Consider the following 25,361-nt stretch of genomic DNA (forward strand, 5'->3'; position numbering starts at 1 on the left):
ATTTCCCTTATAGCCCGTGAAAATGAGCATCTCTTCATGTGCTTTTTAGCCATTTGTATTTGCTCTTCGGAAAAATGCCTACCTTATCTTTAGACCACTTTATAATTGGGTTGTTTGTTCTTTTGTTGTTGAGTTGTAAAGTTTCTTTGTTCTTCTGTTGTTGAGTTGTAAAGTTTCTTTGTGAATACAGAATATCAAACCTTTATCTGATATGTGATTTCCAAATATTTTCTCCCATTGGATTGGCTGCCTCTTCACCTTTTTGACAAAGTCTTTTGAGGTATAGAAGCATTTGATTTGAGGAGTTCCCATTTATTTTTTTCTTTCATTGCTTGTGCTTTGGGTGTAAAATTTAGGAAGCTACCTCCAATTACTAGGTTTTGAAAATATTTCCATACATTTTCTTCTAGGAGTTTTATAGTACTGGTTCTTATATTCAGGTGTTTGATACACTTTGAGTTAATTTTTGTATAAGGTATAATGTAAGGGTCCTCTTTCATTCTTTTGGCTATTGATATCCAGTTCTCCCAAACCCATTTATTGAAGAGACTATTCTGTCCCAATTCAGTGGATTTGGGGACCTTGTCAAAGATGAGCTGAGCATAAATTTGGTGGTCTATTTCTGCACTCTCGATGTGATTTCATTGGGTCTATACTTATCTTTGTGCCAGTACTATGCTGTTTTCACCACTGTGGCTTTATAATAAGCTTTGAAATAAAGAATGTTAGTCTTCCCACTTCTTTCTTCTTTTTTAGGATATCTTTAGTTATTTGGGGTTTCTTTCCTTTCCAGATGAATTTGATAACTAGTTTTTCCATGTCTTTAAACTAGGTTGTTAGAATTTTTTTAACTTTTTTTTATTGTATAGATAACTTGTATACAAAGCAAAGAAAGAAAAAAGCAATAGTTTTCAAAGCACTCTTTAACAAGTAGTTACAGGACAGATCCTAGAGTTTGTCATGGGTTTCCGTACTATCCTCTCAGATTTTTCCTTCTAGCTGCTCCAGAACATAAGAAGCTAGAAGGAATAAATATTTTTTTATCATCACAATTGACTTTTTTTCTTTTTTTGTGAAAAATAACACATACAAAAAAGCAATAAATTTCAAAGCACAGCACAACAATTAGTTGTACAACAAATTCCACAAGTGTAGGTTTTTACTTCCAGCTGCTCCAAGATACTAGAGACTAAAAGAAATATCAATGTAATGATTCAGCAATCATATTCATTTGTTAAACCCTACTTCCTCTGTATAACTCCACTATCACCTTTGGTCTTTCTATCCCACTCTTTAGGGGTGTTTGGGCTATGGCCATTCTAGCTTTTTCATGTTGGAAGGGGCTGTCAATAATATGGGGTAGGCAGATGGAACTAGGTGATGTTCTGGAAAGGCTGGGCTTCCTAGGTTTTAGTACTTATCTGGTCCAGGGACCCCTTTGGAGGTTGTAGGTTTCTAGAAAGTTACCCTAGTGCATGGAACCTTTGTTGAATCTTATACATTGCCCTAGGTGTTCTTAGGGGATTGGCTGGAATAGTTTTGGTTACGGTTTGGCAAGTCATGATAGGTAACAGTGTGTAATTGAAGCGTGTGTAAGAGTGACCTCCAGACTCTATTTGAACTCTCTCAGCCACTGATACTTTATTAGTTACACTTCTTCTCCCCCTTTTGGTCAGGATGGCATTGTTGATCCCATAGTGCCAGGACTGGACTCATCCCTGGGAGTTATCTCCCACACTGCCAGGGAGACTTTCATCCCTGGATGTCATATTTCACGTAGTGGGGGAGGGCAACGATTTCACTTGCAGAGTTGGGCTTAGAGAGAGTGAGGCCACATCTGAGCAACCAAAGAGGTCCTCCGTTAGTAACTCTTAGGCATACATCTAGGTAGGCTAAGCTTCTCTGCTACCTACATAAGCTTCACAAGAATAATCCTCAAGATCAAGGGCATGGCCTATTGACTTGGGTGTCCCTGATGTTTGATGCAGTATTAGGGCATGGTTGTTGGAATTTTGATTGGTACTGTATTCACTCTGTAGATCCATTTGGGTAGAATTGACATCTTAACTACATTTAACCTTCCTATCTATGCACGGAATGTCTTTCCACCTATTTAAATCTTCTTGGATTTCTTTAGCAATGTTATATAGTTCTCTGTACAGGTCTTTTACATCCCTAGTTAAGTTCATTCCTAGATATTTGATTCTTTGTTGCTGTTTGCTTAATTGACTCCTCAGTTTGGTCATGGCTTGTGTATAGAAACTACTGATTTTTGTGCATTAATTTTATATCCCACCACCTTGCTGAATTGGTTTATTAGCTCAAGTAAGTTTGTTGTAGATTTCTCAGGAATCAATTATAGGTATCATGTCATCTGAAAATAATTAAAGTAAGTTTTACTTCTTCCTTTCCAATTTAGATGCCTTTTATTTCTTTTTTCCTGACTGATTGTTCTAGCTAGAACTTCTAGTACAGTATTGAATAATAGTGGTGACAGAAGGCATTGTTGTCTTGTTCCTGATCTTAGGGGTAAAGCTTTCAGTCTCTCACCATCAAGGTCAGTGCTGGCTATGGGTTTTTCATATATGCCCTTTATCGTACTAAATAAGTTAGCTTTGATTCCTACCTTTTGAAGTACTTTATCAGAAAAGAATGTTGAATTTTGTCAAATGCTTTTCAGCATCAGAAAGATGATCATGTGATTTTTTTCCCTTTTGATTTGTTAATGTGCTGTATTACATTGACTGGTTTTCTTGTGTTGACCCACTCTTGCATTCCTGGTATAAACCTTGCTTTGTTGTGGTGTATAATTCTTTTAATGTGTCATTGGATTCGATTTGCAAGTATTTTGTTGAGAATTTTTGCATCTGTGTTCATTAGGGATATCGGCCAGTAGTTTTTCTTTCTTATAGTATCTTTATCCAGTTTTTGGTATTAAAGTAATGTTAGCTTCATAAAATGAGTTAAGTAGTGTTCCTTTTTCATCAATTTTTTGGAAAAGTCTGAGCAGGATTTGTGTTAGTTCCTTTTGGAATGTTAGCTAAAATTCCCTAATATAGATATTATTTACTATTCTGTTGATCCCATTACAGTGGTGGATTGACTTATTCTAGTCTCTTACCAATTGAAGTATGCTGAAAATGAGTGGTTTCAAACAGAGATTCATTTTTAGTAGGAGGTCTGATCACAATTCAGATTTAAAGGGGGGCTTCCTTTGCTGCCAGCTGTTCCACATCCTTAGAAGGGTCATCCATGGAGGCCGTAAGCCCCTAGGGTCAACATAATTAGTTCCAGTGGGTTTTGGTGATGGACCCAATGAGTCCACTAAGTTGATGTACTCAGCTTACACTTCAACAGAAAAACTGTAAAATACAGGAGCAACTCAAAATAGGTGGCATAGAATGGTTATTATTTTAAAAACAGAAAATAAGTGTTGATGAGAATACAAGGAAATTGGAACCCTTACATATTGTTAGTGAGAATGTAGTATGGTGCATCTGATGTGGAAAATAGTTTGATGGTCCCTTAGAAAGCTAAACACAGAATTACCATATGAGCCAGCAATCCTGCTTCTTGGTATATACCTAAAAGAATTGAAAGTAGGGATTTTGACAGATATTTGTACATCTGTGTTCGCAGCAGCATTAGTCACAATTACCAAAAGATGGAAGCAACCCAAGTGTCCATCAGTAGACAAATGGGTAAACAAACTATGGTATATTTACACAATGGAATATTATTCAGCCATAAAAATAATGGAGTTCTGAGATATGTGACTACATGGATCAACCCTGAAGACATCATGTTGAGCGAAATAAACATTACACAAAGAGGCAGATATTGTATGATCCGTCTTACATGAAATACCTGGAATAAGCAAATTCCTAAAGGCAAAAAGTAGATTAAAGGTTACTAGAAGCCAGAGGGTGAGGGAAATGGGTAATTATTTTCATGTGGATACTTAGTTTCTGTTTGAATAATGTATAAATTTTGGTAACAGTTATTGGTCATGGTAGCGCAGTATCGTGAATGTGATCATTGCCACTGAATTGTACACTTGAAAGTGGTTAAAATGAGAAAATTTGAGTTGTATATATGTTACTACAATAAAAAGTAAAAAAAAAAAAAAAAAAAGGAAAAGATGGTGGCATCCCTAAGCACTGCTGCCTGGCCCTCACCTGGCTGCCCTGGCTGAGTATTTCCTACCTTCATTCTAGACATGTGTGCTGACATGGATGTGTCTAATGGTAGCAGCAGAAGAGAAGATTTGACATTGGAACGAGCTGTGCTGGAAGGTTATAGGCACGTGGTAGACTTGTCTACCAGAGTGATTTGGAATGTACCAGACTGAGCGCATGTCAGTGTATAGATGAGGTTTCCAAAGCCTGTGCCACAAGGGAGGGCCATGTTAGGGTGGAATACTCCAACATGTGGCCTTGATTCCACAGAAGGTAGCGTTCAGGACTGGATCTGGGATTTTTTTTTTTTTTATCTGGGGCTGCTTAATTACAGCTGCCCAATTTGGGGGCAGTAGTGGTGTTTGAGACTGGTTGGCCCATGGTTGTGATGCTGGCTGGGTCCTCCGTTCTGCCAAAGGAAAGGTGATTCCCTGATGAAATGTGGCTGCCTCTGGCAGACAGAACAGTACTGACTGGTTGGGGGCCCTCTTCTGGGGCAGATGCACATTCATCTCACAGCCAGAGCACCTTCCATCTGTATAAAAGATGATACAGATGGACTTGAACCAAGAACTGCTGTCCTGACTGACAGGTAGAACTTTAAAGTGGAATATTCAGTTGCCATGGTTAATTTGTTCCAGCTTCTCTAAAGGTAGTGTGTGCACGTGTGTTGTTGAAAAATTCACAATGTCACTATGGCACACTTGACATACACGCCTCTGCACCATTATGTAGTTATATTTATAAGACACGCTAAGAATAGAAGGAACCAAATGCTTCATTTTCCCCAACCCTATACACCCTTAAAGAGAGAGGCAAGAACAGAGGGATGCATCCAGGTTAGTCCTACCTGGAACCAGCATCAGGACTGCGGAGTTTCTAGAAACTGAAGTTTCTAGAAGTACCAGCAGAGATGGGGAAGAGAACAGGTAAGCCTCACGACAACCTTCCCTGGGAATGGATAGTTGATAAATATTGGGTGTCAGTTTCTGCAGATGAACGGGTTAAAACTTAAATGTCTCCCTCACCACGTTGTTCCCACAAATGAGGTGCTAAAGGTTTATCAGCACTAGAATATTGAAAGCAAGGATGATACTACGGTTCTCATTAGATTATATTTCTAATTTCCTGCGATTTGATGGTTTCTTCCCATAGCTGACTCGATTTTCAGATGCTGAGCTACAGCCTGGTCAGAGATGAATAAATTATTTTGTCTTCTTTTTTATTTTAATTTCTAATTCTTAGGTATTCCAGTCAAAGGAGATACCTGAAAAGACATCATCACCTGAAGAGTCAATAAGGATGACGAAAGGCATCACCATGGCAACAGCCAAAGCTGTGGCAGCTGGGAACTCATGTAGACAGGAGGATGTGATTGCTACCGCCAACCTGAGCAGGAAAGCCGTGTCAGATATGCTGACAGCTTGCAAGGTAACTGCCTTGGCGTACTTGTGGATGGATCGATAGTTCTGTCTTACATTTGAGTTGGTTGGAGAAAGGAAAGGGCTAGAATGTGTAGAAGGTAGCAGCTTAATGCCTTAAACTTGGTGGGAAAAAAATATTTCTAAAGACATATGCATCAGCCTGTGGGAAATGACTCTAGGGTAGCTTTGTTTGCAAGAGGTGGATTCTGCCCTGTTAACTTCATCTTCCTATTTCTTTTACTTTGAACCTTACAGAGAATGCAGTAGAGGCCATGCTGAGTAGTAAACAGGAACTGTGGCATCTCATTCCAGGTCCTCCGAAATAAAACCAGGTGTACTATTCTGTCCAGACTGCTTCCCACCTCCATTAGGTCAGCCCTTTTGTGCTAGGAGAGGTGTTGCAATAATGATGTCCATGCCTGACATCTTGGAGAAACACTTCCAATCCTTGGGTGGGTGCCTAGGGCAGCTGCCTGGGCCCAGGTTTGATAAGGAAGCCCTGGAGACCTGAGCCCAGTGACCTTTATTTTATCTTTTATCAATGAGTGCTGACCTCGCCCCAGTGAGTGATTGATGATCAGCTGTTGTTTGAGGAGGTGATGCTTCTCCACAGACTGCACACCAGCTTTTACAGCTCAGGGCCCAGGGAAGAAGAGAGCGCCACTCTTCCTGGTGTAGCAAGTTCTCTAGGTGAAGCTGGCACGAGGTCCAGCTCTCACTTCTGAGGTTCCTCAGAATGAGTACAATGAAAAAAAGCCTGAGAGACTGAAAGCATTGTAAAATTTAAGTGTCAGATGTTCAGCCCCCCAAACTGGATTTTCTTGCTTGTACTCAATATTTACTTCTCTTAACGTCTTATCTGCACCTCTAAGAAACTCTCCGCTGAGGACACTGTTGTGTACAGGGCACTAGGTATACTTGGATGGTTGTTATTGACATTCTCTCTGAAAATCAGATGACATTTTCTTAACACTTATATATACTTTGGAATGAAAGTTACTAAACTTCATAGTGTTAAGGTATACATATAGATATAAAATTATCCTCATATTCATGTAGGAAAAAATTTCTCACGACAGCTACTGAGAAAAGGCATTGGGGAGAAAACGTGATGATTAGGGATTATCATCCACGTGTTAACAGGGCTGGTAGCATTTTAAAAGAGAATCTTTAGAAGCTTAATTTGTCCACTATTATTCCCCTATACCTATAAGAATCAGGGAGTATAAGCTCCTCAGGGAACTCTCAGAAGGAGGAATTGTTACTTTAGAACTCCAAAGTTTGTTTGTTTGTTTGTTTGTTTTTGGTGCTTTTTTTAATGGCAGAGCACGAGGGAGATGGACACCCTGAGCTGAAGCTGGAGTCCTTGGGTTACGCAGCTGTAGGCAGGCCTTCCCCACGCACTTTTGCTCTGCAGCGCACCACTGCTCCCTCCCCTCCCAGCCCACCCACTTCACCTTTTCAGCTTCACTGATCATTTTGCCTTCGCTGAGTTAGAGGCACAGCAGAGCTTTCCTGGCCAGTTAACTGCTGCAGTGGCCTACTAGGTCAGTGTCAAGGTCAGTGTCCACCAGGCCGCCCAGCCTCCACCCTGTGGAGTAAAAGATGAGCAGAGAGACAGCCATTTGAGAGCTGGTGCTTGTCTAAATAAAAGGCCTCCCCTACCTCTTCCACTCACCTCTAACCCCTCACAAATCTCCCCTAGCACCTGCAGAAATATGATTGTTGGCCCCGTAGGAGGTACAGTAAACATTTCCACAAGCAAGTCTGCAGGTTAAAAATACCCACTGTTTCCTCCGTGTGTATTTTCTCCACTCAATAGATAAGAACTTAATAGTGTAAGCATGTCCTTTTGAGGCATTGAGTCCATTCTCAAAGAGTCTTTGAAACCTGTTTATGTGGCTTCTTTTTATGAAGTCACCAAGGAGAGGAAATCTGATGCAGGAAGCTCCAGCAACAGGAAAGAGGGTGGCCAAAGTCTGCCCCAAGTCTCAGGGAGAGAGAGGATTAATGGCAAAATCAGCCCCTGTACAGACACAGCAGCTGGCACTTTTGCCGTTGGTTAAGTCTTGAGGGTTAGTAGAGAGTCTGGCAAGGAAGTCATGCAAATCTGGGACACCCAGGAGTGGCCTTGGAAGGGTGACTATTGTGATCCAGGTGTACAGGCCTGGAGCTAACTTTGGAGAGTTGTGGTGGACTTAGTTTACTCTTCTTTCACCAGCTATGGTTTGGATCCCTGTGTTTGGGCATGTAATTATGTTATCAGAGGTTTTCTAGAATCTTTCATGATTCTATGTTCTCATCTGATAACAAGGTCCAATTACCTAGCTAAAACATGAATTATTCCCAGTTTTCAGGTAAGGAATCTGAAGCCCAAGTACCTTGCTTAAAGCTTCACAGCTAGTTACTGAAGGAGCCAAGACTAAAACAAGGACTCAGGACTCCTAGCCTACAGCCTCTCCTTTCTCCACAATGGAAGCAGGATGTGGGGAGAAGATGGCACAGACTTGGGTACTTAGTGGAGGCCTTTGGTCTGTCCTCAAACCGAAGAATCCCTGTTTGGAATTTTGAGATCTGGTTCTGTAAAGCCTTCCTGTCATTGGGCTGTGTAGTTGAGGCATGTGTTATAGGCATGAAATGGAGCCGCAAAACATAGAAGAAAAGAAGCATTGTATTGATGGCTGCCTGGAATTGGGGTAATAGGTAGGGGGAAAAGAAGATTTGTTTCAGGTCATGTAGCCATTCTTATACATGGGTCCTTCTTTTTGCCTAGAAGCCCTTCATATACACCACTGCATCCTACTCTTTCAGCTCAAATGCCTCAATACCCACCAGTCTCCAAACTCTCCTTCCCACCAGACTTGCAAGGGCAGACAGTTGCACCCTCTCTTGCACTCCCCTGGCACTCAGCTCATATGCTGCTACCTAGGTTTTAGGAGTTGTGGTTGTGGCGTGTGTTGGATGTCTGGCTCTCTATAGTCTACTCTCTTTGAGGGTAAGACGAGTCTTTTTCCTGTCTGCAACTAGCTCCAGGCACAGGCCGTGACACCGAGCAAGCAGCTTTCGGTGGAAACTACCAGCAGCCTCTTGGTAGAATTGATTGAGGGCTGGGCCAAGGTTAGTGCTTTGTGGATACATGTGAGTCTCACAGCATCGTGGTGGCCGTGCCGTCACCGTCATGACATTCACTTCAAGAAAACTGCTCAGTCCAGCGTGGTACATGTTTTTCCTGCAAGTTAGGTGCTTTCTGAAGCCCACTAGCTTTTCCAGGGGACGCAACATGGATGAAACAGGCTAGCTGTGGTCGGGGCACACACTGGGGTCCTACTTGAAGAGAGCCAGTTCTGCCCTCAAGGAGTTCCTTCTCGGCCCGGGGGTGGGGGTGCCCACATGTGGGCAGATTACAGTCGATCCTCATTATTTACATTTTGTGTTTGCAAATTCACTTACTTGCTAAAATTTATTTGTAAAATTTTTACAAGTATTTACAAATAAATTGACTTTTGATTCTATGCAAGGACATGCTTTGTGCCAGGAAAAATTTGAGTCTCCCGTTGTACATGTGCCCAGCTGAGGTCACACAGGTGACGTTCTACCTTCTTGTATCAGCTCTCATACTGTAAACAAGTATCCTTTCATGGTACATTTAGTGCTACATTTCTCTTGATTTTGCACTTCCTGTTTAAAATGCCCCCCAAGTATAATGCTTGTGTGCTGTCTAGTGTTCTTAAGTGCAAGAAGGCCTGATGGAAAAATTGCGTGCATTAGATAAGCTTCATTCAGGGGCGTGAGTTTTAGCACTGTTGGCCATGAGTTCATTTGTAATGAATCAACAATGTATATTAAATAAGGTGTCTTTAAACAGAAACATACATAAAACAAGATATGTATTGTTCGGTTGATGAAAATGTTACAGCCAGAGGCTTCCAGGAACCTGTATTTCCCCCAAGAGCAATGGTTCAATATTTGCCAGTTCTGTGTTCACAGCAACTTTCTAGAACCTCACCACAAATGAGAGCATACATACAGGATGTTAAGTGCTACCATGGTGTTGAGCCAGGGGATGTTCTAACCAGAGGTGAGGCAGCCTCACCCTGTCTAGGGGTTGAGGAAAGCCCTCTAGACCCAGAGACTTCACGGCCAGACCCCAAAGGATGAGTTGGAAATAACTGGGTAAAGAGAGGGTGAGACAGCCAGGCTGAAGGATTGGTGTGCGAGGGCCTGGTGGTCAGAGACAGCCCCACATTTATGGTTCTCCTACACATAATGGAGGATAGAGAGTAAAGGTGGGGTGGAGAGGTAGGTGTGGGCAGGTAGGTAGGGCCAGCTTCATGAAGGGCCATGATTACCAGGCCAGGGAGTTTGGACTCTGTCTTGAGGCCATGCATATTTGCCATTTTGCTGTGCTCAGCTCTGCCTGACGGGAGTGATGACCTCAAGAAGGATTAGTCTCAATCAGAGAACAGTACTTACCTGGCAGAACGTGGTTCCGAGTGCTGTCTTGTACAGAGTTTTGGAAGTGCTATCATATATATTCTGTCATTTGATTTAGAGGGGAAGGGCAAGTATAATGATACCAGTTTGTTGAGTGATTAAACAGAGGCTCAGAGAGATTAAATGGCATTATCAAAGACACACAGCTATTTACTATCAGAACGGAAACTGAAACCAGGTCTTCTGATATCATGTCCAATCTGTTTCTACTGCCTGTGGCCTCTTAGCAATAACGCTCAAGGTCGCCGTGGTTGATGAATGACAGTCATTTTTATTCCCATGCTATAGACATCAAATGAGAAGGAGAAATCAAACAGAAAAAAGTCCATGATTAAGCTGGAAATGGAAGGCAGCTCAGACTTTCAAGTCTCTTTCTTCATATGGGTTCCCCTGTTTTCACAGGAGGTTAACTAGAAACATATGGGTGCTGCTTGCCCACTCAGTTCCTCTCAGTTATTTTGTCCCTGGCTCAGGCCATCCTGACTCTACAGGACACAATGCGAGCCAGCGCTCTGAAGCCTGTGTGTTGGCTTCACACGCCAAAACCAGACTTGGTGACGAGTGTCACTGGGAGCCCTAAAGCTCCTCTTAGAATAGGATTTGTCAGTAAACTTGCGAACTTTTACATTTCCTTTGGTCTCCTGTATTCCCCACCCCTTTGAAGAAAGGGAATGAGGCAGCTTGTCAGAAAACGTGTGCATACAATGAGGAAGCAGGGCAAAAGGGAGGTGCGGTAAGAGTCATACTGGCTCATTTCACCAGAACAGGATGATTACACTAACTCCTTAGGCAGAGAGAGGGGGTTACCTATACCCTGAGTTTATTTCAGTGTGTAGTTCTTCCTGATCTTTCTTTCGTGTGCATATGTGTATGTTAAATACAGTTGTGTATCTGTGGTTTCAGTTGACATATAATTGTTTCTGTGTTGCAATACGTCATTATAACTGACTTTTTACTTACTACAAAATCGTCTGTTAATGGGCAGGCCATGGTGGCTCAGCAGGCAGAGTTCTTGCCTGCCATGCTGGAGACCTGGGCTCGACTCCGGGTAACTGCCCTTGCAAAAAAAAAAAAACACCAAAATCCCTATGTTAATGAAAATAAGCCTACCCCTGTTAGCAGAAATTTAATTATCTATGACTTTTTTTATTCATACACTATACTGTAGTGAAATCTTTGAGCATATTGGCTTTTTCTGTGGGTTGGACTCTTTCCTTAGGCAAGTGTCCCAGTAGTAGAATTAGTGCATCAAATGATAAAGCATTTTAATTATTGCCAGACTGTACTCCAGAGATTGCTACTAAGTTACAGAGCTTCAATCTGGGGGCGTCTCACCTTCACCTCTCACATACCCCTAAGATAAGGGCCTTGCATGTGATCTCATGGAGGTAATTTCACGTCGTAAGTATAAGCAGTGTCTTCCCGCCATGGTGTTTCACCGGAAGTGCTGTTCTGTGCCTTACAGTTGGAGACACAGGGCTACAAGGATGAATGAAGCGTGGTGGTTAAGGGCATGGCTCTGCCTCCTGCTTCCTGCTGCTGAGGCACCGTGGTCCTCAGAGGAGTAAAACCTGCTCACAGGAGACAGGTGCTGACCATTCAAATTAACCCCACTCCTTTGGGGTAGGAGGTGGGGAGCAGGAAAGGGGAGAGCCCACAGGTGTTCCCGCGGCACTCCCCACTCCCAGGGGTTGGGCTTGAGCAGAAGAAACATAGGGAAGCTACTCACTACTCCTCTCCAGCCTTGACTGTCTATCCTAAGTGCAGTTTGTATTTACCCTCATTTATGATTTATCTGCAGTTTTCTGTTTTATGAATTCTTGTAAGCCCCTCCAAGTTCTTTCCAGAGTGAGGCTATGGAAGGAGGAAAGCTGAAGTATGGCTGCCGTATTCAGAAAAAACAAGCAAACAAACAAAAACAGGGTGCCTAATACCTACACTAAAAAATTATTCATTGTTTCTCTGAAATTCTAACTTAACTGGGTACTCTGTATTCTATCTGGCATCTCCATGAATGGCTATGCTGTCTGAAATGATATATCATGAATGACTCAAGTTGGCAGGTCTCAAATATAAGAAACAATGCGAAGATACTGTGTTATCCATATGCCCTGGATAACATATTTTTTCTCGACATATATAATTGATAGAAAGTATTTACGGTGCCTCTGAGAGTACTGGGGAGCTCATTATCTGAGGTTTCCCAGGAGCCAAAGGGCCTTGGTGGCAGGAGACCTCTCTGTGACTGCAACTTCCTCAGACTGAGGTGTGAGAGCCTGGGCTCAGGCTATAAACAGAGAGGAGCCTGCAGCGCTCACATCACTGAAGAGAGGCCACGCTAACCCGGGACAGTGTCTCCTGCTGTAAACCCCAATAATGTTTCCTGAGCTTTTTAGTACATGTGGAATTTTTTACATTAGAAAGATAAAAAGGAAAGAGGGACCAGGTTGAGTTACCTCCGTTGTCTGGCCCTGGATGACCAAAGTCAAGACGCAGACTATTGGCAGAGAACCTGCTGTGGAAAGAGTGGAGAGGTCGCAGAATATGGAGGCGGGTACTGCTTCTATCCAGGGGGTCAGGGAGAGTTCCTCAGAGAAGTCACTGAGGTTAAGACAGTTCCAGAATCAAGGTCTCCTGACTCTGGGTCCAGGTTGTCCGACACTGCTAAGTAGGTGACCCCTCCTTGCCACCGGGTCCACTCACCGGGTGGCTCTTCCTACTTGAAGATGTCAGCATTCTTTTCTCTCTTCAGCAAGCGTCCTTCCACCCCGATGTCAGTGAAGAGGTGCGAACCAGAGCCTTGCGGTACGGGACGGAATGCAGCCTCGGCTACCTGGGCCTCCTGGAACACGTCTTGGTGGTGAGCAGGGGGTGTGGGGCAGGGCTGGGGAAGGGTTGCATGCAGTAATGCCCTGCTGTGGCTGAAGCCCTGCTGTTGCTGGCTCAGACCCAGAGCCTCTGTTCCTCAGATGCCCTCTTTGGGCATTTTCCAGGCACCATTTGTGAGGCTGAGACTGGTTTGAGCTGGAATTTTCCTGGATTGCACTGATCCAGCCACAGAGTAAAAAAAGCATAGTCTGGGAAAGTTGAAGTTCGAATCCAAGAGAGCCTGGCTCTCATTTCAACAAAAATGCAAGAGTAGGATGGCATGGAGGAGGAGGAGGAGGAGGGCTGGGCAGAGGGAGAGACGCAGATGCAGGGTGGGCAGTCAGTGCCACCAATGAAACAGTATCAGAAGGTCCCTGTTATGAAGACCCCAGGTCATCCTGCAAAGGCAGAGGATGCTCCTTTGAGAACCAAACCAACCTTTGTGACAAGTTAGGAGGAAGGATCAGCAGTGCAATGGGTGACAAGCAGCCTCTCCTGACTTCCTCCAGCCTTTGAGTGCATGGCTGAGATCACACTGAAGTGACTCTTCCCTCCCTCTGAGCCCGAAGTGCCCAGCATGGGGCTGAGTTACGAAGGCGGACATGGAAGACCCCTGAGGGGCTGGGCTCAGAGTTGTGGCTGGGCAGCCTGCCCATCTGTGAGCCTCAGGCTGTCCCGGATTCCCAGTCCCTGGGGTGGCTTGAGTTCCTCCAGACCTTGATGACCAGACCACAGAGAACCAGGGACTGTATCTAGTACGCATCTATCTCACCCAGCCCCTGGGTGCCACATTTAGAACTGTGGGAGGTCTGGAGTAGGCCGTGAGAGAGTGTGTTCGTGAGTCTGGGCCACCTCCAGAAGAGAATTGAAGGTGCCTCCGCCCCCTCATCACTGCCCTTGTTCTTCCCCAAGCCTGAAAGGCCACCTGCAGATGCACGCTGCAGGGCCCTAAAGGAGAGGACTGTCAGGCTTTCAGTTTTCTGGGAATTCTCGGGTTTTTTTCTCCTTTTGTCCTCATGTAGCCATGTGAGGCTAGCGGACAATTAAATGATCTGAGACCAGGGTTGTTCAGTCCCCTGGTTGAGGTCACCGAGCTACTCAGTGACAGACCTGCTACCAACTCCCAGGTCCCCCCATTCCAGCTCTGTATTCATTCTGGCATCTCACTGCTTCTCCTTAAAAACTAACACATAAACAAAAACTTAATATCTTCTTGATGTTAATAACCACTTTAGGTCTTTTAAGCAATTATTACTGTTGTGTTTTGCCCAGGTAACAGTGGTCAGTACAGAAGTGTATCTTTTGGGAGAGCAGCTAGTCTGGGGTTGGGCTAACATTGGATCCCCAAGGCCTGATCCCTGGGTGAATAGAACCCAGTAGGGCACAGATAGGTGTAGCCAGTCAGTGCTTCTCCAGCCAGACCAGCTGTAAGTGTTGAAACACAGTTAATCCATGGATACACCCAGCAGGAAATTCATGGTAAAGAAGAAGAAACCCTCAAGGCTTCCAAAAAGAATTTTTTTTTTTGATGAAACAGTTTATTCTTAGTCACCTGGAACCTTGTTATATCAGAAAATTGGGAAGTATTGTGGGTACAGCATTAGACTTAGGTTTAAGAAGACTTGAGTTCAGACTCCGGCTCTGCCACATACATAGTGCGAATAAATGCCACAATGAAGCACCACTGTCATGTGGGCTTGTTTCCTCAAGTGTCAAACAGGCAGTTGAGTGCAGAATTAAATGAGAATGTCTGAAAACCCGAGCTATGTAGCTCAGTGGTTGAATGGACCTTCCCGCCTGGGGTGTATCATCTCCCACTGAGCAATGGAGCAGGGCTTATAAGCATGGGGCCCATGCTGCTTGCTGAATGCAGGCTCTTCCCCTACACCCCCTTTCTCCTTGTTTTCAGTCCTTTCTCTCTTTGTCACCTGTTTATGTTTATCTTGTTTCTTTGTTGAGAAGGGCTCCTCTCATTTCCATTTTGCTACTTTTGTCCAGTTGCATTTTTTGGTTTAACCATATTTTTTCTAGCATCTGTGTCTGCATCTGAGCAACACTAATAATTGATACTTTGTGAATGGATACTCCCTATTGGAAACTGGGTCTCTATATTTGCTAAGGGAAAACATCATCACAGCTGCTTTGGCCATAATATGTTACTTCTTTCTACTTGGTTATTGCATGCCATCTGTTCAATATTTGTCAAGTTTTCATGGAGACCCAAAACCTTGCCCTTGAGGGTCTTATACTCTAGTGGGGGAGAAAAGAGATCACTAAAAGGCACCTTGCTGGAGGGTAACGAGATTGCACAGAGGTAGGCATTGTTTATGAATAGGCATGGGGATTAGGGTAGGTATGTGCCTTTTCAATGAAGGATAAAAATGACTGCAAAGATGGAGGATCAGCTAAGGGAGGGGAGCATTTTAGGAAGGGGAAGAAAATGTGCAAAGACTTGGAGATTCAAAGGCCATAGCATATGGAAGGCACACGAGGCTGGGTCTGCAAGAGCAATGAGAACCTGAGAGCAAGAGGGGAGGAGGGGGTTGGGGGTATGAGGACTAGGTGGCTCTTGGCACCAGAGATCAGCTGGTGAGAGCAGACCATGTGTCTCACCCAAATTGGGCTGTTCAGTCTCTGTGTACTTCTCTGGGAACTGGTATCAAATCATTTATTCTCTCTGCTCTGTCCTCCCAAGGAAACTAGGGCTCAGGTCTCAAGACTTGCCGCTCTCTGTCCTGGGAGTGTGACGCTACTTTCAGAGCCTCTTAACTGCAGCCAGAGTCATGATGTGGATGATCCATAAGGTCAGTCACATCTTTGTCAAGGGGAAAAACAGCCTTGGGAGACAACTGCTCTAGCATCTTATCAAGTTGTAGGAAACACCTTTAGTAGGGACATTTTGTATAATAATAATGACTATTATATTTGTTAAACCAGAGCTTCTGTCCTGGTCTATTTTGGGAGCCCACCTTATAGGCATTTGCCCACCAGTGATGAAGTCCCAAACAAAGGACCTGTGGGAGTTATCATCTGTTCCTTTGCATGAGGAGGTAGAAGAGAATTCCCAAAGTGAAGTCCAGGGAATCAGTGTTCTATGCATTTGTAGGTGTGGTATTTTCAATAAAAGGGTTTCATGGCCAGATAAGTTTGAGAAAAGTTTGTTAAGCACAGCCGACATTTATTGCAGAACTTCTCAGAGCTGTCAATGTACTAACTTTGGGGAACTTTGGTAAAGAGTGGAATAAACATCTTATTTGACCATTAAACATTTCTTTTTTCAAACTGTTTTCTAGGAGTAATGCTCTAGAACACAGGTGTGACAAATGATGTCCCAGACATTTTTTTTATCATCAGGTGTCTATCCCAGTAATCAATAGAGGGCTTAAAAGGTAGAAATTATGCAATAAGGAGCCACCAATTTCCTCTGCATTATGTTGAATGACATCTTATATTTGGACATCAATTTTTAATTTTAAAAAACTTCTATAAATCTCACTTTAACTTCATAGCAAAGCTGTGGAATATGTTGGGAAGAAGGGATTGTCTTCAAGCCTGGGAAAATGAGGCATAAGTTAAGTGACTTATCCCAAGTCCAGAGCTTTCCTAGGAGCTAAGTCAGGATGGGAGCCCAGCTCTTCAGACTCTAACTGCACTTTGGCACCAACTGTGGTTGACTTGGCCTTCCATTCTGAGATGCCACTAAGAGCCTGGGATACCAATAAAGCATCTCAGTGAGGTCCTGGGGAAAACCTACTTCTATACCTTTACCTCTATAATTCTACTATCACTCTTCATTTGACAACAAGAAAAATGGTCTTCTCAAGTAGGGTAGGTAGGGAGGACATGTAAGAAGCTTGTTGTGTAGATTTCCAGGATCAGCTGAGTGGTGCTGATGGGACCCAACCGTGAGCCCCTGTTTGCCTCATGGATCCTGAGATTGGGACCATTGATCACTGCACAGGGGATGAGTCTTCTGTTTGATGGAAATTTCACTGGACTTGGGCTATGAACATCTCAGTCTGAATGCTAGTTCTGCCACTTACCAGCTGTATGACCTTGCAATAGGCATAACACCTTTTCTGTTGACCTCCCAAGTTGTCAGTTCATCCACATGATTATTACTCTTATTAGTGCTACTTGCACTTTGAGGGTATCTGCTAAGAATTCTGCACATCCAAATATCCTCCCCTCATTATCCCATTGAATCCTCACAAGAACCACTCTAGTTGTGAGTGTTATACCGTTCTTTCACAGATAAAGAGGCTCAAAACAGTTCACATACCCACTAGTAAATGGGCAAGCTTTATAAATGGACTATGCTATATGATTATAAGTTCAGATGGTGTAGTTAGGGGAGAACAGATGAGGAGGCCTGGAGGAAGAGTGTCCTGAGACCATCACAGCCTTTGTAGGTCCAGGGCCCTGCACACATGGCCATCAGATGGACACATTCCACCCTTGCTCTTTATTATTATTATTATTTTTATTCATAGAGCAATATACAAACATGTAAATATTCCATACATGGTATACAATCAGTGACTCACAATATCATCACATGGTTATGTATTCATCACCATGATCATTTTTTGAACATTTGCATCACTCCAGAAAAAGAAATAAAAAAGAAAAACTCATACATGCCATACCCCTTACTCCTCCCTCTCGTTGACCACTGCTATTTCCATCTAACCAATTTATTTTGACCTTTGGTCCCCCTATTATTTGTTGATTTTTTATCCATATTTTTTACTCAGCTGTCCATACCCTAGCTAAAAGAAGCAGCAGACACAAGGTTTTCACAGTCACACAATCACATTGTAAAAGCTGTATCATTATACAATCATCTTCAAGAAAAATGGCTGTTGGAACACAGCTCTACAGTTTCGGGTACTTCCCTCTAGCCATTCCAAAACACCATAAACTAAAAAGGGGATATCTATATAATGTGTAAGAATAACCTCCAGGATAACCTCTCGACTCTATTTGTAATCTCTCAGCCACTGTCACTATTTCATCTCATTTTCTCTCTTCCCCCTTTTGGTCAAGAAGGCTTTCTCAATCCCTTGATGGCGGGTCATGCCACCCTTGCTCTCGGTGAACATTTAACAAGAATGGTGCTGTGTAGGGGCCCAAGTCTTGTCTCATCTCCAACAAATCCAGAGACCTGGCTGAAAAGGGGACAGATGGCCTTGAAGATGTTTAATGAAGTCACGTTCTTCTCTTTCACTCTTCAGTGAAAAGACAGCTTGTATTGGAGAGAAGAATTCTCTCTTTTTAAAGAAGGTCAAGTGTCTGCACTTGTCTTGAGGAGAGAAGTTTCTCACAGGGGAGAAGGAAAATGAAACTCTGGCAGGGCCCCTCCCTGACCTCATGCCAACTTTAAACCTTCTCCCAGTGTCCAGGAACCAGTTGCTCAGTCTGCCAAAGCATTTCTTCTTTCCTTCTCACCTTTCCTCTCCATGCCCACCTTGTTTTGGTGAGCAAAATAAGGCAGAGAATCCTAAAATCCAAATAAGGTTGGCTTCATTGAGCAGCCTGGGGTCTCTGTGAACGTTAGAGAAGGTCTAAGACCACTCCTGGGCCACACGTTGGTGGACCCCAGCTTAATGGCCACTTACTGCCATGACAGGCATTAGCCTTAATGATGATCAGCAGCTTTACTGGTCCAGGAAGCAGAGCACATGCCACAGGGAGACCCAGCATCACATGTGATTCAGGAGTTTGCCCTCATCTGGGATGTGGCTGTAGAGGCTAAAGGTTGGGAGGAGGATGGACTACTGCTTTGTTTTCAGGGCCCTGGACAACAGCATATTGTACTTTGCTCCCAGACATCCTTCTCACTTGGCTGCTCCTATTTTGATTCATTTTCTGCTGTAGGTACTTCCTTGTGTTACTACAGAAAGAGAACACTTAAACCTTATGTGCTGCAAACTTGAGAGGTTTATGCATCTGATAACTTCTTTGTGTACAGTTATTGTTATTATAACCTGTAATTGTGATAGAAATACATATGTCCTATTTTTCCAAGGCCCTTTGGAGGTTTATGGTATGAATGTAGCTAGTACTAAAATGAAATCATTATAGGAGGGAAAACTAAATGATGTCAAAACTATTTCTATAAAACACACAGAATTTGTTTCAGCTTTTGCATGAAGGATGTTTTTGCACCGTAATGGTGAAGAGTGCTGATAACTTTGACTTCCAAGGTAATATGAAAAATTATTGCTTCATGTATTTTTTGTTTGTATTTTTATTCTTAGTTCTCTTTAGAAAGCTAGACTCTTCAACAGGTATTTTTAAATAAAAATATAAGAAGAAAATACCTCGATTTCCATGGGATTATCAAATGTATGAAGAATACAAGTTTTTACTAACTGAAATATGTGGCACTACAGTGATCGTGATCTGCCTCCTACATTTTGGGCATTTGTAGTTTACAGTTGAGCCAGCTGCTAAAACTAAGTTCACTTTTCACATTATTGGGCCTCCCTCCTTCCAAATTTCAAGTTCCCATTACAGACGTCAGAGAAATCTGGGCTAAAATGAATCTTGAGAGTGAGGGAAGATTATTCTACCCTTAGGAGGCCACTGCCGTGACACAGTAAGAAATGAGGAAAATGGGAATGTCTGGCATGTTCATTTTCTGAGGGAATTTTAAGAGATAGAATCAGAAAGCGAAAGCCAAATTGTTAATTTAGAAAAGACATCAGATTTTCCTTGGAATTATCTTTAGGATAGAATACAATACTATGATTAGGTTAGATATTTGGGGCATGGTGGATAAAAAAGGAAGAGCAAAAAACCAGAGATTTGAACTCCCTAGACCACACCCACCCCTTCCTCATTCTTTGGTCTTAACAGAAAGACAGTGTGCGATCCGATCCTGTGACCATGGAATCTCCATTCTGAAAAGCAAGTCAACCTACATCCGTACTGGAATAGGAGATCCTTAGGGTATGCCTCCTGGAGCTCTTGAAAAATTGATCTCTTGTCTTTTAACAACTCAAAGAGATTCTTGAAAGCTAAAGAAAGACCTGATAGTCCATTTTTTTACAAAAGGAGAGAAAATTCTAGAAATCAAGGTTGGATAAAGAATTCAGCAATTTAAGGAGAACAATTGCAGTCACCTTCAGGTGGCACAAGACCATTGAGACTTCTTGGGTGGGCTGCTTTTCTTATGTTTAAGCCCATGAATATGTGGCTGAACTTAAACTAGTTTAGCCCTGCTCTGCTAAAATACTTTAGAGCCAAGGTTATAAGCTTTTTGGGTTAGTTTGTGTATCTTATTAGTTTTACTTTGGAAGAGGTTTAGAAATACAGAAGATAATAACAATGCCCTCTATATTCCATTTAAACTACCGTTTTGTCCTATTTGCTTCAGATCCTTATGTTTTCAATAAATATGTCAATAATGATTAATTTTATATCCTGTCCCAGTCCCACTCTCTTCTCTCCTTTTTTTTTTTTTTTTTAAAATCTGGAGGCAAATAACTACAATATCATGATTTTAGCATTCTTATGAACCTTTTTTTTTTTTTATCTTCAGCCCCTTTGAGTTGAAACCTTGGGCCGTTTCCTGTTTTCCCCTATTCTCATCAAAGATATATCAGCACATACAAACAAAGTGCTTGTTAAATTATTAAGAGGGTTCAAAGACCTAAGAGCCCAGATGAAACCTTTTGCATCAGGAGACTCTAAACCAGGAACTCCTCCTCCTCGGCGAAACTTTTTCTTTGGAGAATTCAGTTAGTTCTCAACAGTGGGCTCTAATTTGGGTAGATCCATCTCCCTGCTGCACTGGAAGCAACTGTGTTTGAAGCTTGAGAGATGCCCATCTCAGTGGTGGCGGCCTCACCCATCTGCTATTTGCCAGTTCATCGTAGAGGATTTGGATTGCTGGGTGAGAAGCAGCTCCTGTGCCTCTGCAGCAATCACAGTTGAATACTTTTGCAAAACCACAATGTAAGATCTTTGGCAGGGCAATAATTACCCCCAGTTCTGCTAGGAGAACTTTAATTTGGTTCTGTCTGTTGCCTGCTACTAGAAATCATTTTGACTTAATGTAGAATAAAATAGAACTTCTTTCCTCCTGTCTTATCCATAGCTCGACTCCTTCATCACGGAGCCTTTCCCTCTCTTCTGGGGTTGTAGCGTGCACAGAAGTGGTGCTTTCTCTCTCCATTAAGTTTAGTGAGGGAAGAGAGCTCTTCTTTAAAGATATAAATTTTTAATCACTCCACTTTGATAATTCAGGTCTCTCTACCTCACCCCTTAAATCTTACTTTTTCTCAGCTTTATTGAAGTATAGCATATAATTTTCTGTGTATAAGTTCTTTGTTGGTTATATGTTCTCCAGATACTTTTGGCCGTGCAGTGGCTTTCCTTTTCATTTTCATGAAACAGTGTCTTTCAGTGGAGGGAATGGAACAAACATGTTTTATAAAAAAAAGAAAGAAAATGACAGCTGAGAGCTGAGAAAACAAAGGAAAACATTTTCTGCAGGTAGAGCTTAGATAAATATGAAAGTAAAACCATACAGTAAACATTTAGGATGAACTGATACTAAGCATTTAAGATGAACTGCATGTTTCCATTTGCAAAGGTCATCAATTTATTTTTAGGATTATATCGCAGCTTCCTGTTATTCTTTCATGTGCATGCCACATTCATTCTCTTCTTTTAAATAGTCTTATTGATATATAAGTTTATATACCACAGAATTCACCTACTTAAAGTGTACACTTAAATGGTTTTTAGTATATTTAGCATTGTGCCACTATCACCCTAATCTAATTTTAAAACATGTTCATCACCCCCCCCCAAAAAAAGAAATCTAATGCCCATTAGCACTCATTTCCCCCCACTAACCACCTCTAATCTTAGGCAACCACTAATCTTTCTGTCTGTATAGATTTTCCTGTTCTAGACTTCAAGTAAATGGAATCATACATTCTGTGTTCTTTTGTGACAGATTTTTTTCCCTTAGCATATTGTTTTTAAGTTCATTCATGTTGTAGTATAAATCAGTATTTCATTCCTTTTCACTGCCTGGTAGCATCCATTGTATGCCTAACAGTGTCTTTTGAAGATCAAAGGTTTTAATAATGATGAAATATAGTTTTTAGATTTTTTTTCTTATGTAGTTCATGCTTTGGGGGTACTGTTTAAGGAATCTTTGCCAAATCCAAGATCACTAAACTTTTTTCTTGTGTTTTATATAGTTTTAGTTCTTAATTTAGGTTTATGATCCATGTAGAATTAGTTTATACATATGGTATGAAGAAAGGGTCAAGATTCATTTTCTTGCATATAACTATCAAATCGTTCCAATACCATGTGTTGAAAAAAATATACTTTGAACCCATTGAATTAAAGGTGACTTCCACATTCTGAACTCTCTTTTCTGCCCCCTTCATTTATATGTCTGTCTCTGAACCAATACCACACTGCCTTGATTACTACACCATAAGTCTTAAAATCAGGTAGTGGCTTCCAGCTTTGCTTTTCTTTTTCAAAATGGTTTTGGCTATTTTATGTCCACTGCTTTTCCGAAAAAGTACATTTTAATATCATCATGTCAATTGCTACCAAAAAAATCTGGTGGGATTTTGATTGGGGCTTTGTTGAATCAATACATCAATTTGGGGGAAAATGTCAGTCTTCCAATTCTTGAATGTGGTATGTCTATTTATTTGGGTCTAATTTAATATTTCTCAAAAAATGTAGTTTTCATTGTACAGGTCTTGTCATTTGTTGTCAAATTTAACCCTATTTATTTCATAATGTTTTGATGCTATTATAGTGCTTTAGGTCTTTTAAAATTTCAGGTTCTAACTCTTCATTGTAGTATATAGAAAACCAATTGATGTTTGTATTGACTTGTATCCTGTGACGTTGCTCAATTTGCTTATTAATTTTAGCAGCTTATTTTGGTTGATTCTTAGAATTTTCTTCATAGAAAATCATTTTGTCCGTGAACGAAGACTATTTTATTCCTTCCTTTCCCACCTGCATGCCATTTATTTCTTTTTCTTACTTTATAGCACTCACTAGGAACTCTGTTGTAATGTTAAGTGTAAGAGTGAGGGCTGGCATCTTTACCTTGTTCTTGCTCTTAGAGGAAAAGTTGCAGTCTTTAGCGTTTAACTATGAGTCTCCCCACTATGTCTTAACTCTGTTTACTCATGTTGTATTGGCCACTGTAGAGAAAATGTTCCATGATTCCTACAGATCACTTAGCTGTTCAGAACCTAAAGCCATTATCCACCTGGTGGTTTATAGCATATACTTAGCAGATAAATATAGTACAAGCCTTTTATAATTAAATGGTGGCAAACACCACCATTGATCGACAGCAGTGATTCACAGTCTGGCTGCATATGAGAATCACTTTTTAAAATCCTGATGCCCAGGCTGTGCACCAGACTAATACCATCAGAAGCCCCTGATACACGTTAATTTGCATACTCTCACCAGCACTCTATGAGGAAAGGACTGTAACTATCCCCACTTAACAGATCAGGAAACCAAAGCTTCAGGAGATAAGTAACCAGACCAAGGTTACCCCAGTGTTTTGATTGCAGAACCTACACTGAACTAAACTGCCTACGTACTGGCTGTGTTACAAAGTAAAATGTGCTCCCCTCTCCAGTCAGCCTCTCCATGCTTCTAGTGTTCTTTGGGAACTGGTCTAGGAAACCATCACATTAGGACCTGCCCCTGTACTGTCAGTTTGTTTTCATTCTTGCATTTATTTATTTATTCACTCATTCACAGGTTTGTACTGAGTTCTTGTACCTGCATTGCACCATATGTAGGTACTAGAGCAAGCGAATGAGAGTAACAGACCAGGTGAAATCATAGGACAGTAGCAAATATAACATAAATTCAAAAGATGCAAAAGGAGGAAGGATGGGAATAGATACATGTCAAGTAATGCTCTAAGATCTACGTCTTTCCTTTCCTGCAGTGTGTGACGAGCGCTGGTCACAAGGTAACCCATTAACTCTTCCATCCCCAGATTTTTTAAAACTTAGTTTCTCTTACAGACTTAGTGAGAAAGGGTTAGACCAGGATTCCAAAAGACATATCTGGCCCGGGGAGAGAGATCATGGGACACCTGAAGGGTATTAACAAGTAATGAATGCCTGCTCTGTTGCAGGCATTGTGTGAGAAACTTCCACCTGTTATTCCATTCGCTCTTTACGCCAGCCCTAAGGGGGAGGCATTATCCCAGTTTCACAGAAGAGGAAACGAGTTTTGAGGAGTCCAGTGACTTGCCCAGAGTTACAAACCAGTAACAGATGAGGCCAGGTCTGAGCACAGCTTTGAACAATTCTATAGCCCAGGCTTGATCCTACTCAGTCTCCAAAATAGTGCATAAACAGGCAGCCATTGGGCTTTCCTCCTGACTCTTCACATTTCTAAATCTGAAGGTTACATGGGGAAGAGATGCAAAAAAGAGCTTCAAAAGAGGAATTTCAAATTTATGAAGTCACAGGATGATACGAATTGGAAGTTAAATCCATCCCATTTCTTACTTCCATTCTTTGATGAATTTGGGAAGAAACAAGTGAGGATGTTTGTTTTCAGTTTGTTAAAGCTGGCAGAATGCGATATACCAGAAATGGGGGTTGACTTTTACAAAGGGGATTTATTAAGTTACAAATTCACATTCCTAAGGCCATGAAAATGTCCAGATTAAGGCATCTTCTCTTAGGAAAGGCTGCTGGCATCTGGGGTTCATTTGTTACCTGGGAAGGCACATAGTGACATCTGCTGGTCCTTCTCTCCAAAATATCTTTGCGCTTTTCCCTCTTCTCTCTGAAATCTCTCCAAAAATGTCTCTGCCTTTTATCCTCTCATAAATCTTCCAGTAAGGGATTAAGATTTGTACTTGAATGGGGTGGGTCATATCTCCATGGAAACAACCTAATCAAAAAGACCCATAGGCCTGTAGCCACAGAGATGGATTAGAAGAACATAGTCCAAAAAAAAAGTTGATTGTGATGATAAAAAATATTTATTCCTTCTAGCCTCCTATATTCTGCAACAGCTAGAAGGAAAAATCTAAGATGATGGTATGGTAGCAACAAACTCTGGGATCTGTTCTGTAACTACTTGTTGAAGAATGCTTTGAGAACTATTGCTTTTTCTTTCTTTGCTTTGTCTGTATGCTATGTTATACAATAATAAAAAAAAAAAGAGCATACTTTTCTGGGGTACATAACAGAGTCAAACCAGCACAGTATCCTTTAAGTTGGATTGGGAGTTAGAATTTTTCAGTACCTTTTTTAATACTATTGAAATAAAAAACAAAAACAAATTTTAAAAGCCTTTGAAACTAATTAAAGATTTGAAAGCATATCCTTAGAACTTCTAGAAAACTTGTGGT

At 41.7% G+C, this 25,361-nt stretch overlaps 1 protein-coding gene across 11 annotated transcripts in view; it reads left to right on the top strand.

The window, feature by feature from the left end:
- TLN2 (talin 2) overlaps positions 1 to 25,361 on the top strand; it is a 491,250-nt gene that overhangs the window by 433,565 nt on the left and 32,324 nt on the right. For all 11 annotated transcript variants that reach the window (XM_077128095.1, XM_077128103.1, XM_077128097.1 and 8 more), the window contains 2 exons: positions 5,424 to 5,609; positions 12,849 to 12,956. In XM_077128095.1, coding sequence (XP_076984210.1) covers positions 5,424 to 5,609; positions 12,849 to 12,956 — 294 coding nt within the window. The remainder of the gene's footprint in view (positions 1 to 5,423; positions 5,610 to 12,848; positions 12,957 to 25,361) is intronic.

Source organism: Tamandua tetradactyla, chromosome 14 (genome assembly GCF_023851605.1).
Source record: "Tamandua tetradactyla isolate mTamTet1 chromosome 14, mTamTet1.pri, whole genome shotgun sequence".
Lineage (NCBI taxonomy): Eukaryota > Metazoa > Chordata > Mammalia > Pilosa > Myrmecophagidae > Tamandua > Tamandua tetradactyla.